Raw genomic sequence first — 11,988 nt, forward strand, 5'->3', positions numbered from 1 at the left:
TATGATTTAACTGTTTTCTTGCTACTACTTAATTTGAGTGACTTTTAGAAGTAGGATATTTGTGAAGGATTTCATATAATTAAGAAAAGGTTAAAATCGATTTTAAAAGATGCAGGGAACTGAGTAAAAATTGTACGTGGCACTAAGAGCTCATCAGCACGTGTGTTACCGTGAACCGTGTGTATGGTTCTCCCAGAGAAGTCCAGCGACTCTCCCAGCCTCAGCGTCTCGTGCTTTCCCGGGCTCTGGCGGCCAGACTGCAGGACTAGTGCTGTAGACACCGTGGCAAGTACAGGGAAGATGTCCTGAAATTTGTATGACTTTGACTTTTTGAGGCACTTTTCACCTCATTTTTGCTTTTATGGTATCCCACTGAAATAACGAAGGGAGGAATTACCCATGTTCTACACATGAGGACACGGGGGTCCAGAAAGGTTAAGTGATTTATCTGTTTTCTCACAGCAAGTGAATAATGGAGCCAGTATGAAAACCGGGGCCTTGTTTTACAGAGTGCTTTTATCTGTTACTCAGCCCCACTCCTTTACTCTATTTTGAGATAGAGTTTATCAAACCCATTTTGCAAATGAGGAAAACAAGACTCAGAGAGGTTAAGTGACTTTCCCAGAGTCACACAGCTGGGAAGTGGCAGCTCTAGGACCAGAGCCCCAGGCTGCCCTCTCGTACACCAGTGGTTTTCACAGTGTTTTGAGGAACCGTGGGTGCCAAAGGGGCTACCATAGGGACATGGACAGGGCTGGGCAGCAGGGGTTCCACTCGCCCATCCCTGCCCGTGGTTCGGTCAGAAGTCAGATGAGCCTCAGTTTCATGTTTCATATATTTGATGTTCCACATAAAACTTTTGAGGAAAGAGTCTATTGCTAAAAGCTCAACACAAGGCTATAGCTTTCTGTCTGCCCCTGCTGTGGGCAGGAACTAGGACAGGGTGAGCGGCTGGAGGAGGGAGTCCCGCCCCATCAGGCGGCCGCCTCTCCCCGCAGCTGGTGGTGCTGCCCTACCAGACGCTGCTGCACGCGGCCACCCGGCAGGCCGCGGGGATCCGGCTCCAGGGCCAGGTGGTCATCATCGACGAGGCGCACAATCTGATTGACACCATCACCAACATCCACAGCACGGACGTCAGCGGCTCCCAGGTGGGTCGGCCTCCCCCCGCCTGGCGGGCCCGCCACGGGGCAGAGGGGTGGTTCTCTACCCGCCGAGGCCTGGAATCCGCCCGCGACGGGGCCTGGTGGAGTCGCACTGAGTGACGGCGGTGCCTCGTCAGAGGCTGACTGGCTGCCCACCAGATCTCAGCGCTGTGGGGACCCGGCTCGGGCAGGGAGGCGCATTCCCTGTTCCTCACTGGCCTGTGTCACACTGAGTCCCTCAGCCCAGGAGGCTGCTTACTAGCTCTCCGTGATCCAGGATGATGGCGTGAGAGAGGCGGGGTGCTCACGTAGTTGGATGTCATTGTTATTGACGTTTCTTTGAGGGGATTTAATTGAGGAATGTTCAAGGTGTCTGAAAGGCACTGTTACTACCTGTTGTGTGCTATCCGCTGTAGGAGGCATGTCTGACCTTCACACCGACTGCACTGGGCTGGTATTCCTATTTTACACCGAGGACTTGAGGTCTCTGAAAGGTGTAAGCAGTGCCTGAGGTCACACAGCTAAGTGTGGAGCTGGGATGTGACACTGGTTTCTGACCCTGAAGCCACATGGCACCTCAGCACCTCTACTCACCAATGCCTGGGTTGACCTTGGGCCAGGATGTCATGGTTACTTTGAACTATCACTCTTAGTAGACGACACGTCTTTTCCCAACCCAGTAAAAACTAGCAGGGAGATCATTACCTGAGAGATTCTGCCTCTTGCTTTTTTCCATGACACAAACTGGACACTGCAGCAGAATCTCCCTTCCTTCCCCTCTCTCAGGTCCCACCAGGCTCAGGGCCGTAAACACCCATACCTTGTCTGTACGCAGCCCCCCTCCACCTTGTTTGCCTCTGGTGTGTCCTGGGCTGGCATAGTCTACTGCACTGGCACGGCCGTAGGCTGCTTGCCCGGAGCCTGGTCTGCCCTCACGCCGTTCTCTCTTCTCTCCCCAGCTCTGTCAGGCACATTCCCAGTTGTTCCAGTACATGGAACGATACAGGTGAGACACTACCTCCTGGGGGAAGGGAAAGCCCCGCTCAGCCTCAGCGCCCGAGTCGGCCTCTGAGAGGAAGCACGTAGGTTGACATCTGGCCCGGCTCAGCGCGGGGGGCACTGGCGTGCTGCTCGTCCCCTGGCTCACTATGGTGTGTCCCCAGCACAGGCCAAGCATGCGTGGGACACAGCAGCCGGCTCTGAAGGCAGCCCTTTTTCTGGGAGAGGATTTGTAGCTTGTGACCCAGTTTGAAAGACACCAAACAGAAAGGCCTCAGCTTGGGGACCTTAGAGGGGACGTTTCTGTTGGAGTAACATCACCTGATGTCCATTGGTTTTTCCCCAGGAAGCGTTTGAAGGCCAAGAACCTGATGTACATCAAACAGATCCTGTACCTGCTGGAGAAGTTTGTGACTGTGCTGGGTGGTAAGGAGCGCTGTGCCCACCCCAGCTGCCGCTCGTTGTGCTGGCTGCGGTCCCCGGGGCGCTTCAGGACACCTGGGTTTTCGGTATCCTTAGGATACAGGTTTTCTGTATCCTAAGAATTGTTTCGGTCACTGATTTAGAAAATTCGTAAATTTTTATAGCTTGGTTGAATTGTCTGACCTTGGTTTTTTTTTTTTTTTAGAATCTTAGTTTATTTGCCACTGTTTTGAATCCTTTTTATTTTGCCAGACCCTACTCCACAGGTAGTATAATAATACTAATGTAACATAATACATTTTACGTAATAGTGATAGCAGTTTGGGTCACTGTGAGGAAAGCACCACAGGCCTCCGTCAGTGACAGATGAGCAAACGAAAGCTAAGACCAGAGAAGGGACGTGAGCCAGTGAGAGGGACGAGTCTGCCGGTTCCAGGTCCCATGCGTCTTTCCAGCATTGGGTGCCCCAGCCCTTTACTTCCTCGGCAGTCCCTTTGAAGGCTTTCATAGAAGCAAAGTCCAGAAAGCAGCCGGGATTGTTCTGGAGGGGTTTTGTCTGGTGCTGGTGCCCTTGGCTTCCATTCGCCTGCCACTGTCCATGTAGCATGAGCCTGGCCTGCTGGCACCTGCATCAAATGGGGTGGTCACTCTGTCCCCGCCTCCTTGAGGAAGCGTGAAAAGAATGAAGTCACAAAGCTTTGGGCTCCACGTCACACGTAAGGGTCAGACTCTTGTCCTTAGTGGGGTCTGTGGGTGCTAAAATGACCAAAAAAAGGAGAAAACTGTTCAGATGCAAATGTTCTTGTGTGACGAGTACAATGTCAAGTGTGAGAAGATGGGGAGGAGAGGGGGAGGACCCCCACCCTGACCTGTCTGAATTCTGTTTTCAGGGAACATTAAGCAAAATCCCAATACGCAGAGCCTCTCACAGACAGGTAAGGGGGTGGCTCTCATGGGCCAGAGCTGGTCTGAGCGGTTCCCAGCTTCCCTCCGAGTCCTGAAAGCCTGGGTCTTCAGAGCGGGCGGGATGCCAAGGCTCTTGTTTGTGTGCCCTTAGGGACAGAGCTGAAGACCATCAATGACTTCCTCTTTCAGAGCCAGATTGACAATATCAACCTGTTCAAGGTAGAGGATATACCTTTTCACGCTAGCTCATCAGATCGTAGGCTTCCCACCACCTGTGGGCAGGACATTTAACCCTGGAAGGAAGAGTAAATTCCTTCTGTCCTCGGGCAGACCAAGAGGACAGCTCCACAGCGCAGACCTGTCATTAACCCTTAGCAATGCCACGTGCCAGCAGCCGAGGGTCGAAGGGTCATAGGGACTGGGGACGAAAGGTGCCATCCTTCGTCCAGTAGACACAAGTAGAGAGCCGGGCCTCCGCCTGACTCCATCGGGCACGCTCTTCCCCTGGGCTGCTGGGCAGAGCCGGAATTGAGTTTTCTGAGTGTGACCCTGCTGTCAGGTGAGGTGAGAACACAGCTGGCCACCCTGCTGGACCCTGCTGTCGTCGCCACTGCAGCTGGGGTTTGCTGCAGCCCCAGGTCTTTGCTCCGGCTATACATGTTCGGTACTCTCCCAGGAGGGGTGCAGCCACTGTCACTTGGCTCACAACCTTGGGGACTCGTTTACTTGCAGTGATGGAGCACTTACTGTGTTCAAAGTGGTGTGCCTGGTTCTGGGACCCCAGGTTAGGGTGTGCCATCAGCATCCTACAGCAAAGGAGGCCGAGGCTCGGCCAGTCACCTCAGGAGGGCCACACACAGCCAGCACCACACAAAAGTGAGCAAATGGCGTGCAAACCAGCTGCACACTCATGGCTCTGCTTTCTTTCTGTCCTGCCTTTTTCCTTCAGACCAGCTTGCCCCTGACGTACCCCTTGCCCCTGGCCCTCAGACAGGCGGGCAGTCTGAGTCATCTTGGAGTACACCCTTTCTGCCCCACAGCCAAACAGTTGCCAGGAAACAGTTGCCTGTTTCCTCCTCTTTCTGGCCTCCTTGATTTCATTCTGTCTCCTAAGGGCTTTTACAAACTACAGTCTAGTGAATCTTAATTGAAAGACACTGTTCTTTCCAGAAATATTTCAAGGCTTCAAAATCATTGTCTAGCATTCCAAGCTACTCACTAACTAAACTGCACTCCAGGCGTCCCCTGAACAGGTCCCCTGAACAAGTTTGTGCCGTTGCTCGTAGGATTTGTGTTTTTTTTTTAAAGCTAAATTTTTCAGGGTCCAGCTTAGGTGCTGTCACGCTGAAGGACAGCGGAGGGGACATAGATGTCACTGAACACCTCTAGGAGGGTCGGAGCCGTGCAGACTTCTTTGAGAGGAGGCCATGTCTGAGGCTTGGCAGAGGCCATGTGGTGGGAGAGCACCGGGGGGGGGATGGGGGCAGTGGGAGTGGAGTGACCTCAGAGAGGAGGGTGACAAGGTCAGCCACAGGAGCTGGTGAGTCCTGCCTGGGTTTTGGAAGGTGGTTTTCTTTCTTTGTTGCCCTGGGTAGGTTTCCCATGCACCTATAGTGGGTTTGGCTTTTGCAGGTGCAGCGCTATTGTGAAAAGAGCATGGTCAGCAGAAAGGTACAGCCCCCCCTTCCTCGGGGCCTGAGCAGGGCCCAGCAGTGCCCTGCTTGCTGCCCTCACAGTGCCTTCTTCTCTCCTGCCCTTTGGAAACAGGCTCCCTTCTCTCCGTTTTCCTCACAGTGCAGCAGCCTTGCCAGGATGGGGAGGGGCTGCCAAGATGCCTGGTGGGGGTGGGGGTGGGTTGCAGGTGAGAGATGGGAGCCTCTCTGCTGCTGTCCTCATTGGTCTTTGTTGCTCTCATCCCTGCCCAGCTCTTTGGCTTCACAGAAAGGTATGGGGCAGTCCTCGCACTCCCCAAGGAGCAGCCCAGACTGGCTGGGTTCCAGCACTTCCTACAGAGCCTACAGCCGGGGGTGACTGAGGGTGAGTCAGGAGGGTGGGGAACTGGGCTGCAGGCCCTGGGCAAGGACAGCCCTTGCTCACTCGTGGGCTCCGCTTCCCCAGAGAGCCGCCAGAGCCCACCTGCAGGGAGGCCCTCCGCCCTGTCCGTAGTCCCAGACCCTCTTTCTACTTCTCTGTGCAGCTCCCGCAGCTCCGGTTGAGGAGGGGGAGGCCAGAGCGCCTCGGCCAGCTTCTCCCCTGATGCGTGTAGAAGGCTTCCTTGCAGCTCTCACCACTGCCAACCAGGATGGCAGGGTCATCGTCAGCCGCCAAGGTAATCCAGGGAGGAGCCAGCCTGGAGCTAGGGGGCCAGCGCGGGAAAGGAGTCTCAACACCCATCCTGGCAGCTCCTGGGGTCAGGATGAGGAGCGGGGTGGTGATCCCTGGCCTCCTGGGACCTGTGCAGGTGGTGGGGGCGGTGAGGAGGGCAGCAGAGGTGCTGGGAAGGTGGGTCGTCTCACATGGTATAAGAGAAGCCGTGCGGCCTCGTGGTTTAAGCTAGAGGAGCTTTGGGTGGAGTCTTGGTTCCATCAGGCTGTGTGTCTTGGACCAGTTTATCTCTGAACCCTCAGTTTCCTCCTGTGAAAGGGAGATGACAGTACAGTCTACCTCAGGGTTGTCCTGGAGATTAAATGGGATTTAATTTAAAGAGGAGGTGTTCTCACTCATGCCTTCTCCGTAGACGCAGCGAGAGATCGCCTTTGCCTCCGACTGCCCCCTTCCCCGTGTAGCTGTCTGTGATCTATCTTTTTCAGGCAGCCTCAGTCAGAGCAGCCTGAAATTCTTGCTCCTGAATCCAGCTGTGCCTTTTGCCCAGGTGGTGAAGGAATGCCGGGCAGTGGTCATTGCTGGGGGCACCATGCAGCCGGTAAGGCCGCCAGACCCAGCCTCCTGTGCCTGGGTGTGGGTGGGACCTGCAGGCCTTCTCACCGTCCCTTGGTCCCCACACCAGAAGGGGGTTGGCTTGAGCAGGCCAAGCAGTGTCCACCAGATGGCACTGCTGTACCATCTCACTGCCAGGGCACTGCCACTGCTCCGTGCGGCTGGAGCACCACCGCATTTAGGTGCCCCAGTGCCATACCCTTCCTGTACCCACCGTACATATAACCTACCCTCTCTTCTATAAATTTAAATATGTGTTTAGAAAAGTATTATATTTTCATTGTAGAAAGCGAGGCAAGCAAAAACAGGAAAAAGGATCATAATTTCACCAGCAAAAGATTCATTTTGGTGCATATCATAATAGTCTTTCTGTGCATTGGTTTTACAAATATACATACGTTTTTAAAAACAAAACAAAAATGGTATTATCTGTATATGCTGTTAATGATTTGCTTTTTCCACTCAGCAGCAAAATGTCATAAACATTTTTCCTTGTCAGCAAATAAGCATTTATTCCACCATACTCTGGCTACACTTTATCCTGTTACAACAATGTATCTTATATAACCACTCTTCTTTTGTTAGATGTTGAGGCGATTTTCAATTTTTCTTTGTTTTAAACAATAGAGTGGTGAACGTAACATCTCTGTACAGTGGTTATTTCCTTAGGAGACGTCCTAGAACGGGACTTAAGTGAAAAGCTACTCAGTGTCCTCAAGCAGTCAGTGGTTTGGCTGCCTATTAGATTCGTTGCCCCTTAGCTTTATATTTTTTCTCATTTTTCTTTCTTGTGTGTAGACTTACAGATTTCTACTCATTCATGTATTAAGACCATTTAGTGTCATTGTTGCTTTTGATACTTGAATTATCTCAGATGTGGCCTGTGGGAACCCACTCATGCTGCCTGTGGCCCTTTCCACGTGGCCCTATTAGCCTTGGAACAATTTCTTGCTTTCTGGCATGATGGAACGTCCCAGGCCGCTTGATACTTTTTTGGCCCCAGATCTGGAATCATTCATTTCTCCAAAGTGCCCTGGTTTCTTTTCCTGGGGATGGATACTTAGAAACCAAAATCTGGGTGCTGGGGTGTTTGTCGTGCTCCTGGACGACCACTGTGTATAGGCCTTTTCAGTACAGACCTACAAAATACGTTTTCAAACATCATGAGTCCATATTGATATTTCTAAAGCAAAATCAACTTATTTCACCTTACACTGTACCTCTTTTCTCTTGAGCTAAACTTTGGTTTCTTATAATAGCATAATTACTTATTTGCTATATCCCACATACTTAAAATAGCTTTAAAAATATTCTAATATTTTAACAATAAATTCTTGATTAAGGTTTTATTTCTCTGCATTTATTTTTTGCCCTTAGAATATGTCCTACGAAGGATGTATGGTCACCAAGGATATGACGCCACTCGATATCAGGCTTTTCTTTGTGTGTGTATGTTGTGAATTTGACAGGTAGCTAGGCTTTCTTTGTTTCAGTTTGTTTTCATTTTTAGACTTTGCCTTGTTGTTTATGACTTAATTATATTTTTAAAACATGTAAACCATGCATATGGTTCAGATGTCAAAACTATAACAAGATTCAGGAATTCTCACTTCTGTCCCTTTGCAGCCTGTTTCCATCCCCTTCGGTAAGCAGGTTTTATTAGCTGCTACTCAAGCCTTCGACTCTTTCATTCCTTTTCTTTTCTTTTTTTTTTTTTTTGCAAAAATAAGCAAATATATGTACTTACTCTTTTTTCCTTACATCAAAGGTGGCATAATCAGTTTTTATTTATCAGTATGTTTTGGTGATCACTACATGTATAGTCTGCATTCCTTTTGTTGGCTGCATACTTTTTTGTTTGGGGATGGAGCACAGCTCATTCATCCAGTCCCTCTGGAAAGGCAGCTTTGCTCCCAAATAACTTCACAAGAAGTGTCCTTGTGCATGGGTTACTTGGATTGTGGAGCTGTATCTTCAGGGAAGACTCCTAGATAGGGGATTTCCAGGTTAAAAAGTAAAAATAGATCTAATTTGTTAAATCCTGTGACATTTTCCTCCACCTGGAGTAGTACTGCTCTGTATCCTGCCAGCAGTGTGTAAGAACACCTGTTTCTCCACAGAGTGGTCAGACTTGGATTTTTGCCAATTTGATAGGTGAAAAATCTGGATGGAGCTCTTTAAAAATACAAAAGTCACATTCCTCCCCCTAGGGATTCTCACTCAATAGTTTGGGCTGGGCCCTGTGTGTGTGTGTGTGATTTTGTTTCATAGGCAGCGTTGAGAACCACTGTGCCAAATTTGCTCCATTTCTTTTGCCATTCCCACCAGTAGTTTAAATGAGACCACCAACACTGATGTCATTGTTTTCTCCTTTGTGCTAATTTGTTATGAGCCTTTCATTTCACTTCTGTTACATACGTGCTGCCTCCGAGCCCAGACTTCTGTCTTTCCAAGCGACTCTCTCCTCCCCTCCCTGCCAAGGCCCCTGCTTGCTCAGACCTCAGGTCCCTGGACCTGGACCTCTGGGAGGGCACAGCCTTGACGTGGTGATCTGCAGGTGTCTGACTTCCGGGAGCAGCTGCTGGCCTGTGCTGGGGTGGAAGCCGAGCGAGTGGTGGAGTTTTCCTGTGGTAAGGATGCGTGTCCCGGGTGGAGTGGGCCCCGTGTTGTCATAGTGGAGCCATATGCTGTTACCAAGCCTGAGGGCCTGAGGAGGCCACGCGGGAGGCGCTGCAGCCTTTGCTAGCTCTCGTGAGCTCAGCACCTCCATGCTCTGTCCGCCTCCGTCGACGTGGGAGAGGACTGAGCATCCCCACTTAATTGTGGAAGCGGGGTGGGTGTTATGCTGCCCTCAGTCTGGAAGACAGGGCTGGGCAGTGCTCTTTCTGGACTCTGCCCTGCAGAGCAGTCTGCGGGTCCAGTTTCCAGCCCCTCACCGGCTCTCCTCAGGTCACGTGATCCCTCCAGACAACATCCTGCCCCTCATTATCTGCAGCGGGCCCTCCAACCAGCAGCTGGAATTCACATACCTGAAAAGAGAGCTGCCACAGATGGTTAGTGCCAGCCAGCCTGCCTCACCACGGCCTTGGCTAGGGTGGGAGAGGGATTTCTGGGGTGGGGGGCACTGGCCAGTCCTCAGTGTTCAGGCGTTGGGAAATTAGCACTGGGTCTTCCGTCACAGAGCTGGCACAGGGTGAACAGTATCTACATGATTATCAAGGGAGGTCTGAGCTTCCCTCAGCCCTTACGCTGCTAAATACGTTTTCTTGACACGTCCAGGCATGAGAAGGGGCTCATGTCCTTTGGTTCTCTTGCCATTTGGTTACATCGGCCCCTGCCATGGCAGGGGTGCGAGTGTTTGGGGCACATCCCTAGTGGCATGGTTTGTCACGGTGGCGCTTACTTCCCAGGTGCCCCCAGGACATTGGGAGCTGGGAAGGTGTAGCTCCGGTGTGCTGGCACTACTGGGGGTGTCACAGATGCCGACAGGCCCACGGACTGTCAGTTGGGTGTCCTTGGTAGGGAGGGTGGCACCATCCAATGATTCCCAGCCAGAGGGCGCCATCTGGCCGCAGCCCCCCTCCCTGACCCCCTCACCCTGGGTCTGTACTTGGTTCTGAGCCCTAAGGCTAGGAGCCTTTTTGGCTGTGGCCCCATGGAGGGCCCGTCGTCTTCCTTCCTTAGATGGATGAGACCGGCCGCATCCTCTGTAACCTGTGCAACGTGGTGCCTGGAGGGGTGGTGTGTTTCTTCCCCTCCTATGAGTACCAACGCCAGGTCCATGCCCACTGGGACAAGACTGGCCTACTGGCCCGCCTGGCCATCAGGAAAAAGGTGAGTGACCATGCATCTGGACCTTCCACTTGGGGAGACAGTGGCTCCCAGAGTTCCTCCTGGGATTTCTCATGCACATCAGACCAGACAGTTGAGCTTCTCCTGGTTCCTTTCCCTTCCACTTCTAATCCATGATTTCCACCCAGAGGATTTTCCAAAGCCCATGGGGTTCTCCAGTCCCCAGGCTGGAAAATGCAAGGCCTGGAGCAGATGGTAACCCAGGTATCCTGAAAGCCTGTTCTGGGAGACATTGTCTGTTACCTTCAGATATTTCAGGAACCCAAGAGAGCAAGCCAGGTGGAGCAGGTGCTGATGGATTATTCCAGGTGCGTTAAGGTGAGCCGTGTAACTCTGAGGCTTGGGTCCAGAAAACATGTGGGGTTGGCAGCTGAAAAACGTTCTGGACGGCATCCCAGCTTTGGGTATTCCTGCAGTGCTGTGGCCAGGTGGGAGGCGTGGTGACGGGGGCCCTGCTGCTCTCTGTGGTCGGAGGGAAGATGAGTGAAGGCATCAACTTCTCTGACAACCTCGGCCGGTAAGTAGGGGGCTTCTCCTTTCCTGGGGTTCTGACACCCGCCCCCCCTCACTCCAAGAAGCTGGGCCCCCGCCTGCAATCTAAGGCCACCTGAGTCTGACCTGACTGTAGGCCAGTCAGCTGCGAGGGGCAGTGACTCGGCAACTCTGGGTTTGGCCCTTTGCGACCAGGTGCACAATTAGGCAGACTGTAACGTTCCCAGGACTCAAGTCTGTTGGCTCGATTGCACCTCTTAGCTGAAAAGCCCCTTTCCAGGTAGTAGGAGTAGGGTGGGGAGGGAGACGCAGGACCCCTGGGCACAGCCTGAGGGCTGCCGGGGTGGTAGACGGAGCAGTTGGTGACGTGCGGGGAGGACCGGGCCCTTTGCCCTGGGCTTTGAGGGCCCGTGGGGCTGTGGACTCATGTGTGCCCCCACCCCAGGTGTGTGGTGGTGGTGGGGATGCCCTACCCCAACATCAAGTCTCCGGAGCTCCAGGAGAAGGTGGCCTACCTGGATCACACCCTAGTAAGTACCTCCAGGGCCTGGGGGGACGCGAGGCCAGGGCAGGGACAGCTGTGGCTTCCAGGGCTGAGAGCTGTGCCTGCCCCAAGCCCTGATGTGTGTGTTTCCTCCAGAGGGACGGGAGCTCTCAGTGCCCTTGAGCTTCTCGTGACGCTGGCATTGCGCCCATGAAGCTGGCTGGTCTTGCTGAAAGCCTGGCAGTGTCACGTTCTCAGAACACTCTAGGCAGGAGGCAAGAGTTCTGAGAGTCCTCTCCTTTGCCCCTCACAGCCCCGAAGCCCAGGTCAGCTCCCCCCAGGGAAGGCTTTGGTGGAGAATCTGTGTATGAAGGCTGTCAACCAATCAATAGGTACGCCCGGGACTGCTCTTGGCTGTCAGGACGAATAGTTGGGGATGGATGGGTGAAGAGGGCGGTGACAGGAAGGGACTTTCCTTGCCTTCTCTCCAGTCAGGGCTGAGGAAGGGGAGGGGACACACTAGAAATGTTCTGTCGGAGAGGTAGGTTTAAGCAGAGCCCCAGCCTCTGTCTGCGTCCAGGCAGGGCCATCAGGCACCAGAAGGACTTTGCCAGCATCGTGCTGCTAGACCAGCGCTATGCACGCCCGCCGATCCTGGCAAAGCTGCCAGGCTGGATCCGAGACCGCGTGCAGGTCAAAGCCACCTTTGGCCCTGCGTTTGCTGCTCTACGGAAGGTCAGTCTGCCTTTT

At 52.8% G+C, this 11,988-nt stretch overlaps 1 protein-coding gene across 1 annotated transcript in view; it reads left to right on the forward strand.

Annotated features, from left to right (window-relative positions):
* The window catches only part of DDX11 (DEAD/H-box helicase 11), a 34,187-nt gene that overhangs the window by 21,318 nt on the left and 881 nt on the right, over positions 1-11,988 (forward strand). Inside the window, exons 10-26 of the mRNA XM_081060879.1 lie at positions 999-1,151; positions 2,105-2,151; positions 2,491-2,570; positions 3,458-3,502; positions 3,625-3,692; positions 5,106-5,144; positions 5,399-5,510; positions 5,671-5,802; positions 6,284-6,396; positions 8,968-9,040; positions 9,360-9,463; positions 10,095-10,244; positions 10,512-10,580; positions 10,679-10,779; positions 11,200-11,284; positions 11,552-11,630; positions 11,819-11,973. Of these exons, the coding sequence (XP_080917005.1) occupies positions 999-1,151; positions 2,105-2,151; positions 2,491-2,570; positions 3,458-3,502; positions 3,625-3,692; positions 5,106-5,144; positions 5,399-5,510; positions 5,671-5,802; positions 6,284-6,396; positions 8,968-9,040; positions 9,360-9,463; positions 10,095-10,244; positions 10,512-10,580; positions 10,679-10,779; positions 11,200-11,284; positions 11,552-11,630; positions 11,819-11,973 (1,605 nt within the window). The remainder of the gene's footprint in view (positions 1-998; positions 1,152-2,104; positions 2,152-2,490; positions 2,571-3,457; positions 3,503-3,624; positions 3,693-5,105; positions 5,145-5,398; positions 5,511-5,670; positions 5,803-6,283; positions 6,397-8,967; positions 9,041-9,359; positions 9,464-10,094; positions 10,245-10,511; positions 10,581-10,678; positions 10,780-11,199; positions 11,285-11,551; positions 11,631-11,818; positions 11,974-11,988) is intronic.

This window comes from Rhinolophus hipposideros, assembly GCF_964194185.1.
Source record: "Rhinolophus hipposideros genome assembly, chromosome: 9".
NCBI lineage: Eukaryota > Metazoa > Chordata > Mammalia > Chiroptera > Rhinolophidae > Rhinolophus > Rhinolophus hipposideros.